Genomic DNA, 10,667 nt, shown 5'->3' with positions numbered 1-10,667 from the left:
ATCTAAAAGTTGTGCGTCATGCCTGACACCTACACGAGCACTTTACAGTTAGTTTATGACTGTAAGTCATTATCTTCAAATGATATTGAAGTTAGAAATGCCGTGTGTAACTTTAGAGACGCTCCCTAAATGTGCGAATATCGACTGTCTAATGTCAAGCCAACTTTATGCAATGGGAAACGCTTAGAGTCAAACTTTGCACGTTACGTTCATATTCTGAGTCCACCTGCTTGCCTGTAGCCAAAATAAGGTGCGAGTTTGGCCTTTTATATCACTGTATTAGTCCACGTTTAAGTTACTTTAAGGCAGGGGAATCCTGGAGTATGACATATTGAGGGAAACCCCAGTACTGCAGCACAGCTGACATAAAGTTAAGGAAAGTTACATGTCTACCTCAGATTTAACGTTTTGATCTGTACCTCAGCATCGGGGAATAACGTTATAATCTCGTTTACTGTAGAGAAAGCTACATGTAAGCTACACAGGGAAAGTAACAGTGAAGACATTAAACAGAAACACAACTTTTATGTCTTTATCAGTTTTTCTGCATTTATACTGTCCCTGATAATCATGCACTTACCGCTTGCTCCATTAATGTAAATCCGTTTTTGTGAATGAAATGAATGACGTGCCCTAACTCTTCAACACGCGCGTGCACCACCTGCTGGTGAGGTCGACTAACAGCAGATGGAGATTATGCTCGGTACTCTACTGCTTTTCCTGCAGTTCCCGGATGTGAAATGTTGAATTTTCTGTCGAATTTGAACCACTCAATTTGTAAAGCGAAATAAAATGGACCTGTCCAATATTATAGGTTGTATTTTTAAACAAAATACATATTTCGGAAGTGAAATCTGAATATGGATCATTGAATTTTTAACAATGAAAATGTTTTGAATTTAAATATTCACAGCTTAAATATACAACTGTTGAATTTCAGGCCATACAAATGCAAGCCCTAAAAATACAACGCATTAAAATGCAAGCACGGTTAATGCAGTGCATATTTTTTTTTTCCAAGTAGTGCAATTCAACAAGCTGTTTAAAAACATCTTTCATTATTTTACTTCCATAATTTTGTGTTACACTAACCTTAGTTGAGTAAATCTGCACCGCTCTGGTTTCTCGCTGAAGCTGTGCCAAAGAGCATCGTCTCTTCCTCGTTGCCTTTTGCAGCTGCTTTTTAGATTTTCAAAGTCTCTACCTCATTACTCTGCAAGTATTGTCATGGTTATTTACAAATGTTCAAATTGATTGGACAAAATAAAGTTGTTGAAGCATCAAACCATTGGCTGTTCTATTTATTTCAGTGTACACACATGAAAGTGTTAGAAAATGTATAAAAAAAGAGAATTATGCACATAGCAGGTAAATGTGGCTCAAATCTGATTACTACTCATATCTGTTTTCCCCATGACTGTGTGAACAGTACAAACATGGAATCTTTATTATAATTTCTATGACTTGTTATACAAATAGATCAGATTACAGAAGTCAAATGGGTTGAGAACTGATTTTGTCCATAATATTTATTAAATATTCAAGATTTAAATTAATAAGGCTTTAAGCTACCAATAAGAATTACTCTTACTAAAGATTTCAGTACAGAAAACATGGCTGACTTCTCAAAGTGCACTTGTGCAACATTAAGGCAAAACTGCAAATCGTAAAAGTCTTTGGTTTTGGTATTTTGGTCCCAGAATCCCACGTTTGGCTTGGCTGAATCACGTCAGTTCAGTCTGTTTAGTTTGGGGCAGGCGTAGAGCCGCCAGTCCTCCTGCCAGCAGGAGCGCAGACACCATCAGCAGAGGTACGGCACAGTTGGAGTCCACCAGCTGCCCAAAAACTACATTTCCCATGATGGCTGCCACGCGGCCCACTCCAGTGAAAACCCCCAGAGCTGATGAGCTACAAAACACAAACTGCAGTTAATACATTTTTCCTATGTATTTTTTATAATTCATATAATGTTAATCAAAGGTTTCATTAAGGTCATTATTTAGTTTTTTTATAACTATTTTCCATTCTCCAGACGTTTTTTGATACTGTACATTTATTATGTACCTTCTATATGTACACTAATGGTCAAAAATTTGGTAGATTTTTTAAAAAAAGTCTTTTTTGCTCACCAAGGCTGCATATATTTGATGAAAAATACAGTAAAAATTGTGAAATATTTTTACAATTTAAAAACAACTGTTTTCTATTTGAATATATTTTAAAATATAATTTATTCCTGTGATCAAAGCTGAATTTTCAGTCTTCAGTGTCACATGATCCTTCAGAAATCATTCTAACCTTGGTGACTTCTCTCAAAAAGATTAAAAAAGCTTAATTATTCCAAACTTTTGGAATTATGATTGGCTGGCCTCTTTGTATGTGCAATAAATATCAATATTACACATGAATATTGTGGTTTACCGTAGTTGTGTGGGGTAAAGTTCTGTCCCCACCACGTCCAGGGCGTTCCAGGAGATGACAGAAACACCGCTGAACACGCAGGACACGATCAGACTCTGAGTTTTGGTCTTCACCATGTAGATGATGAACACGCTCACGCTGGACGCCAGCAAACTGACGGCTGCCAGATAGAGAAGAAAATCATCATTATAGCTGGAATTACTGCGCTTTAATATTTTGCAACAGTATTTTGAGCTGCCATAACAAACTGCCATTCAGTCATTGGAAGATAAAACTTGCTGTACTAACACAGCAGAATTTTCCCGCCAATTCTGTCCATGAGCAGGATAGTGAAGATGTTTCCCGGCAAGTTTGAAGCTGCAGTTATAAATCCCTCCATGTATACTGCAAGACACAAAGATATTATAAAAATACTCAATCATGACAAATAATGATCAGTCTCATTTGGTCTGGTTTTAGTAACATTAACCTGCAGTTTTGACTGGATAGCAGCTTGAATTCTCCGAGCGTTGGACTCGAGACGTGTTGGTGCATGGAGACCCTCCATCCTCGGCTCTCTTAAAAAGCTCCGGAAACCACATCCATAATCCATAATACCTGCACAGAGAGGTTTACAACATTTAATCATACTTGCATATGTGTATCAAACTCATTCGTAATCTAAAATGAAGTTAGTTAATCATAACAGATTTAAATCTAGAAATCTTAAAGCCATGTGTGGAGGTGAGCCAATCAGACTAACATTATAAATGGACTTTAGAGAAAATAATAAACCCAAAAATGGCAGAATATTTTGATTTAAATAAGTTTACAACTTACCCAAATGAAATGCAGAAAAATATAATCAGCAGAACGACACTTCTGGAAGCCAGCGGTCCAACGAAGAGCTGTTTCATGGGGTCCATTGCCTGTAGAAGAAGACGCAAGGCCATCAGGACCTCAGTCAGGCTTTATGTTTAGCATTAATACTTTGTAAGAAAATCAAAAATGATCTGAACCTGTTTGAGTTGATGGCTGAAGCGCTGAAATCTTGAGCCATTACTGGGTCTGCTTTTCTCTTCATCATCTTTGGGTCTGATCACAAGACCTAACACCTGTTAACACAAACTCATTTTCATCAACTGATAAACCAAAATAATATCATTTCCTTCATGAAGAGTGGGAAGGTTTGGCCTAGAAGTCAAAGCAAACATCAGTGATGTGGTACCCACAGGAAATGGTTTTGTGGCATGTCGGTTGTTGAGTTTGAACATCTTCTGGAACACAGATAAAGCCTCCGTCTCACGTCCGGCCTGTAGAAGAGAAACACCTAGTGAAATAATGTGCCGCTAAACCTGACAAACATTCGTCTGGTAACCGTAGTTCAGATACATGAAGGAATTCACAACCTATTGGTTGAACTTTCGAATCAGTGAAAATTTGAGTCAGTACGTACCTCCATGAGGAACTTCGGGCTCTCCGGCATGAACAGTCTGAAAATAAGTGCTGATGACAGGCTGGGGACAGAGCAGAGGACCACAAAAAGACGCCAACTCTGAAAATCCAACCAGCCCCAATGAGCGTTCAAAGATGTTCTGGGAATCACCAGCCACGCCACACCTGGACAAAAACACACAAATACAATTTAGGTATTATATATATATATATATATATATATATATATATATATATATATATATATATATATATATATATATATATATATATATATATACAGTATGGAACCACTAAGATTTTTAATGTTTTTAAAAGAATTTTTTTCTGCTCACCAAGGCTACATTTATTTAATTAAAAATACAGTAAAAAACAGTAATATTGTGAAATATTATTACAATTTAAAATAACTGTTTTCTATTTGAATATATTTCACAAAGTAATTTATTCCTGTGATGCAAAGCTGAATTTTCAGCATCATTACTCCAGTCTTCAGTGTCACATGATCCTTCAGAAATCATTCTAATATGCTGATCTGCTGCTCAAGAAACATTTAATGTGTACAATTGTACAAAATATTTGTGTACAATATTTTTTTTCAGGATTATTTGATGAATAGAAAGTTCAAAAGAACAGTGTTTATCTGAAATCTAATCTTTTGTAACATTATAAATGTCTTTACTGCCACTTTTGATTGATTTAATGCATCCTCGCTGAATAAAAGTATTCATTTCTTTAATTTCTTTTCAAAAAAATAAAAATAAAAATTCTTACTGACCCCAAACTTTTGAACGGTAGTGTATAATGCTACAGAAGCTTTGTATTTCAGATAAATGCTGTTCTTTTGAACTTTCTATTCATCAAGGAATCCTGAAAAAAAAAGTACACAACTGTTTTCAACATTGAAAATAATCATAAATGTTTATTGAGCAGCAAATCAGCATATTAGAATGATTTCTGAAGGATCATGTGACACTGAAGACTGGAGTAACGATTCTGAAAATTCAGCTTTGCATCACAGGAATAAATTACCTTGTCAAATATATTTAAATAGTACAGAGTTATTTTAAATTGTAATAATATTTCACAATATTACTGTTTTTACTGTATTTTTAATTAAATAAATGTAGCCTTGGTGAGCAGACGAAACTTCTTTTAAAAACATTAAAAATCTTAGTGGTTCCAAACTTTTGGACTGTACTGTATATATATATATATACACACACAGTGGGTACGGAAAGTATTCAGACCCCCTTAAATTTTTCACTCTTTGTTATATTGCAGCCATTTGCTAAAATCATTTAAGTTAATTTTTTTCCCTCATTAATGTACACACAGCACCCCACATTAACAGAAAAACACAGAATTGTTGACATTTTTGCAGATTTATTAAAAAAGAAAAACTGAAATATCACATGGTCCAAAGTATTCAGACCCTTTGCTGTGACACTCATATATTTAACTCAGATGCTGTCCATTTCTTCTGATCATCCATGAGATGGTTCTACACCTTCATTTGAGTCCAGCTGTGTTTGATTATACTGATTGGACTTGATTAGGAAAGCCACACACCTGTCTATATAAGACCTTACAGCTCACAGTGCATGTCAGAGCAAATGAGAATCATGAGGTCAAAGGAACTGCCTGAAGAGCTCAGAGACAGAAGTGTGGCGAGGCACAGATCTGGCCAAGGTTACAAAAAAAATTTCTGCTGCACTTAAGGTTCCTAAGAGCACAGTGGCCTCCATAATCCTTAAATGGAAGACGTTTGGGACGACCAGAACCCTTCCTAGAGCTGGCCGTCCGGCCAAACTGAGCTATCGGGGGAGAAGAGCCTTGGTGAGAGAGGTAAAGAAGAACCCAAAGATCACTGTGGCTGAGCTCCAGAGATGCAGTCGGGAGATGGGAGAAAGTTGTAGAAAGTCAACCATCACTGCAGCCCTCCACCAGTCGGGGCTTTATGGCAGAGTGGCACGACGGAAGCCTCTCCTCAGTGCAAGACACATGAAAGCCCGCATGGAGTCTGTCAAGATGGTGAGAAATAAGATTCTCTGGTCTGATGAGACCAAGATAGAACTTTTTGGCCTTAATTCTAAGCGGTATGTGTGGAGAAAACCAGGCACTGCTCATCACCTGTCCAATACAGTCCCAACAGTGAAGCATGGTGGTGGCAGCACAGCATCATGCTGTAGGGGTGTTTTTCAGCTGCAGGGACAGGACGACTGGTTGCAATCGAGGGAAAGATGAATGCGGCCAAGTACAGGGATATCCTGGATGAAAACCTTCTCCAGAGTGCTCAGGACCTCAGACTGGGCCGAAGGTTTACCTTCCAACAAGACAGTGACCCTAAGCACACAGCTAAAATAACGAAGGAGTGGCTTCACAACAACTCCGTGACTGTTCTTGAATGGCCCAGCCAGAGCCCTGACTTAAACCCAATTGAGCATCTCTGGAGAGACCTAAAAATGGCTGTCCACCAACGTTTACCATCCAACCTGACAGAAATGGAGAGGATCTGCAAGGAGGAATGGCAGAGGATCCCCAAAATCCAGGTGTGAAAAACTTGTTGCATCTTTCCCAAAAAGACTGTATTAGATCAAAAGGGTGCTTCTACTAAATACTGAGCAAAGGGTCTGAATACTTAGGACCATGTGATATTTCAGTTTTTCTTTTTTAATAAATCCGCAAAAATGTCAACAATTCTGTGTTTTTCTGTCAATATGGGGTGCTGTGTGTACATTAATGAGGAAAAAAAATTAACTTAAATGATTTTAGCAAATGGCTGCAATATAACAAAGAGTGAAAAATTTAAGGGGGTCTGAATACTTTCCGTACCCACTGTGTGTATGTATGTGTATATATATATATATATACACACTGCATTCCAAATTATTATGCGAGTGACATATCAGTAAGATTTCAGTACAATAAACATTCAGATTTGAATTTTTCTAAGAAAATGTTTGTTTGTTTATTTATCTATGTCTTTTTAGATAACTGGTATCACTCTCAGACAAAATAATTTGTCAGGTCTATGGAAACCCTACTTAGAGGTTGTTCCACATTATTAAGCAAGTCACAGTTCTCATGCAATATGGGGAGGAAGAAAGATCTTTCTGAAGATGAAAAGCATGAAATGGTCCAATGTTGTGCAAAAGGCATGAAAACAACTAAGATTTGTGAGTGATTTAGAGCACAGCAGAACTCGGTCAGATAAAGGCTTATTGAGGAAAGTTCCTGTCAAAAAATGTATTGTATTAAAAGGGCAGCTATAAAAAAAAGCCAGTGTTGAGCAGCAAACAGGTATTTGAAGCTGCTGGTGTCTCTGGAGTCTCAAGAAGCTCTCCATGCAGGCTGGCAGTTGTGCGTAAAGATGCATTTTAGACACCATTAACCAAACCTCACAAAGAGAAACATTTACAGCGGGTGTAGAAATACATTTTCAAATAGTTTTATTGCTGTGGTGTTTTTTTGCAGCATGGGATAGTGCATAGTGCATTGTACTATGCACTATCCTCCTTTTTATACCATAGCTGAAAATGGCCAGTTATGAACTTCACATATCTTGCAAAAGTAATTTAAATACCCTCCATCTCACTTCCCAGTATTACAGCCCAAATCATCATCCACCAGCTCCTTGTTGACGTCACAGTCTTGTTGGAACGTGGTGGCCATTCACCAACCATCCAGAAATCCATCCATTTAGATCATCCATTGTAGTACGGCATTAGTCAGTGAATAAAACTATTTAAAAATGAGTCTTCATGTATTTCTACACCCACTGTAAAGGTTTCTCTTTGTGAGGTTTGGTTTGGAGTGGCTGAAATGCATCTTTACGCACAACTGCCAGCCTGCATGGAGAGCTTCTTGAGACTCCAGAGGCACCAGCAGCTTCAAATACCTGTTTGCTGCTCAACACTGGCTTTTTTATAGCTGCCCTTTTAATACAATTACATTTTTTGACAGGAACTTTCCTCAATAAGCCTTTATCTGACCGAGTTCTGCTGTGCTCTAAATTACTCACAAATCTTATGATAATTCGATAATCTCCATTCAGTTTCACACAATATTAGTTGTTTTCATGCCTTTTGCACGACATTGCACCATTTCATGCTTTTCATCTTCAAAAAGATCTTTCTTCCTCCCCATATTGCATGAGAACTGTGACTTGCTGAATAATGTGGAACAACCTCTAAGTAGGGTTTCCATGGACCTGGCAAATTATTTTGTCTGAGATTGATTCCAGTTATCTAAAAAGACATGGATAAATAAACGAACAAACATTTTCTTAGAAAAACTCAAATCTGAATGTTTATTGTACTGAAATCTTACTGATTTGTCTCTTGCATAATAATTTGGAACGCAGTGTATATATATGCATAAATGCATACATAAAAAAAATAGCTTTTGAATGTTCATTTATTCATTTTGGTTATGTAATTTAGTCTTTATGCACTTTTTTTGTAAAAATATTATTTTCATTTTATGTCTGTATATCTTGTATTTTTATGCATGCATTTATACATTTTTGGTTATGTATTTTTGTCTTTATGCATTTTTAGTTTACATATAGATTTAGATATTTATATAGCTTTTGAATTTTCATTTATTCATTTTGGTTATCTAATTTTGTCTTTATGCATTCTTATTTTTTATTAAAAATGTTTTTTTATTTTATGTCTATTTATATCTCTTTTGTATTTTTATGTATTCAATTATACATTTTTGGTAATGTATTTATGCATTTTTAGTTTACATATATATTTTTAATGGTTTATTTATATCGTTTTTGTTATTTTTTTTATTAATTTACAGATTTTTGTAATGTATTTTTTTGGATATAGGTTTTTGGATATGCATTTATTTATTTTTGGTTAAAGTTATAGATGTTCTGATTGTGTTCTTTCCTGCTCTTGTTTTTTAAAAAGTTAAAAAAAAAAAAGATAAGCAGAACCTTCCAGACAGTATTTTGGAGACGCTCCTCTCTCAGCTCAGATGATGATGGTTTTACCTGCTGCTAAAATATTTCCCGCCATCCAGAATGTGGCTAGAGCGCTGATCATAGCTCCCCTCCGCAAACGTGGTTGAAACTCGGAAAAATACGAGAAGATGACAGGAATGGATCCGCCGACCCTGAGCGTGAGACACATATGCATTCATGTGATTCTAGTATAGATTCAGTCTGTATAACATTCAGAATGTCTCCATGTGTGTGTAAAAACTCTTATGGGATGTTGTTACCCGACTCCACTGAAGAACCGCAGGAGCAGAAAGAGCCAGAAACTCGGGGCCAAACTGGCCACTGCCCCAAACGTGCCATTCACTGTCAGAGAAATGATCAGAATGCTCCGCCTTCCTCTGCGATCAGCCAGATACCCCCAAACATAACCGCCCACCATCATCCCTGCCAAAGGAAATGGTAGTTATCTCGCTGAGCAGCATGAGAAATGATCAGATGACAGTTATGTCAGCAGCTTCAAACACTGGTTCAGTTATGCATTTCTTGTTAAACTGAAAACAGTGAGCATGACACTGCAGTTTCAGATACCTGATAAGGCAAATAAAATTCAAAGTTCAACCAAATAGAGAACAAACTGCATTTCTGACCCGACTTAGCAGTTTTTTGATAAAAATGAGAAGTTAATGTTTCATTTTCCTTGTTTGAACTGCTGTTTAAGAAACCATTTTCTCTTCTGAATCACAAAATCCCAGTTTTTTAAATGCAACATGATCATTATTGATTCTTTTTAACCGTTATTTGGATAGAAAATCAAACGATAATAACCAAGGAATATGCTGGCGGTGAGGAGCCCCATGTCGGCCGAGCTGAGCTGGAGGTCGCAGCGTGCCGTGGGCAGGAGGAACGACACACACAGGATCTCCACCGCATCACTGGCGTTCGCCCACCCGCAGACGACCAACAGCAGCCAATGGAAGAGCCCGAACCCTGCACACAGACAGAAACATGAGGACCACTGCATACGGACAAACATATGGAACTAAATGTAGGGAAAATAATTCAGCACATTAAAAACATAAAGGTTTAACCTGTTTTCTCAACAGCCTCCTCATAAGAAAGTTTCTTTCTACTGCTGGACACCTGGTCATCTGATGGACACAACATATATCACTAAACTCATCATTCAGTAACAGTGCATATATACAGTTGCAAGAAAAAGTATGTGAACCACTTGCAAAATCTGTGAAAATGTGAATAATACAGATTCTGCAAGTGGTTCACATACTTTTTCTTGCAACTGTATATATATGTATATATACACACACATACATACAAACTTTTATGTTACATGATTTAACAGCATTAGATAGATAGATAGATAGATAGATAGATAGATAGATAGATAGATAGATAGAGTAAAAACCCTCGTGAATCTGAATCCAGATTTAACAGTTAATAGTTTAATAATTTAACTAGTGAAACAAGTTTTTAAATCAACATTATACTCATCCACCAGGATATCCACCACTAGAGATCTAACGTTAGTACTATTAAACACACATTTTACATGATAAATAATAAATTTTACCGTCTTCCTCCACATGAGTGGACGATAGCAGAGGTTCTGTGTCTTCATGAGCCCGTCGAGGCATAATAACATTTCAGATTAAAGTATTTTTGAGTGTAATCCACATGATCGTCGGGCAAAAGATTCAATTCACTCCTGTACTTCTGTAAACAAACGCTTTGGTGGGCGTGGCTTGTGTCGACGTCACAGCAACGCTCGCCCTCACTTCCTTTAATTTAAATTTTTTTATCACATTTTTTACGTGTACAATTATGTGGCTTCATT

At 36.9% G+C, this 10,667-nt stretch overlaps 1 protein-coding gene across 1 annotated transcript; it reads right to left on the bottom strand.

The window, feature by feature from the left end:
• Positions 1 to 1,269: 1,269 nt before the first annotated feature.
• sv2 (synaptic vesicle glycoprotein 2) lies at positions 1,270 to 10,588 on the bottom strand. Its single transcript, XM_048159138.1, has 13 exons — positions 10,404 to 10,588; positions 9,904 to 9,963; positions 9,641 to 9,802; positions 9,097 to 9,259; positions 8,867 to 8,988; positions 3,857 to 4,020; positions 3,633 to 3,713; positions 3,420 to 3,515; positions 3,241 to 3,329; positions 2,891 to 3,018; positions 2,710 to 2,805; positions 2,422 to 2,581; positions 1,270 to 1,908 (listed from the first exon to the last, which is right to left on the bottom strand). The coding sequence occupies exons 1-13, from the start codon at positions 10,465 to 10,467 to the stop codon at positions 1,725 to 1,727; spliced, it is 1,569 nt and encodes a 522-aa protein (XP_048015095.1). The 5' UTR covers positions 10,468 to 10,588; the 3' UTR covers positions 1,270 to 1,724.
• Positions 10,589 to 10,667: the final 79 nt, after the last annotated feature.

The sequence above is a fragment of the Megalobrama amblycephala genome, linkage group LG15, assembly GCF_018812025.1.
Source record: "Megalobrama amblycephala isolate DHTTF-2021 linkage group LG15, ASM1881202v1, whole genome shotgun sequence".
In the NCBI taxonomy this organism is placed as follows: Eukaryota; Metazoa; Chordata; class Actinopteri; order Cypriniformes; family Xenocyprididae; genus Megalobrama; species Megalobrama amblycephala.
Note: the sequence above shows the minus strand (reverse complement) of the source record. Positions and strands in the feature narration are given on the sequence as shown.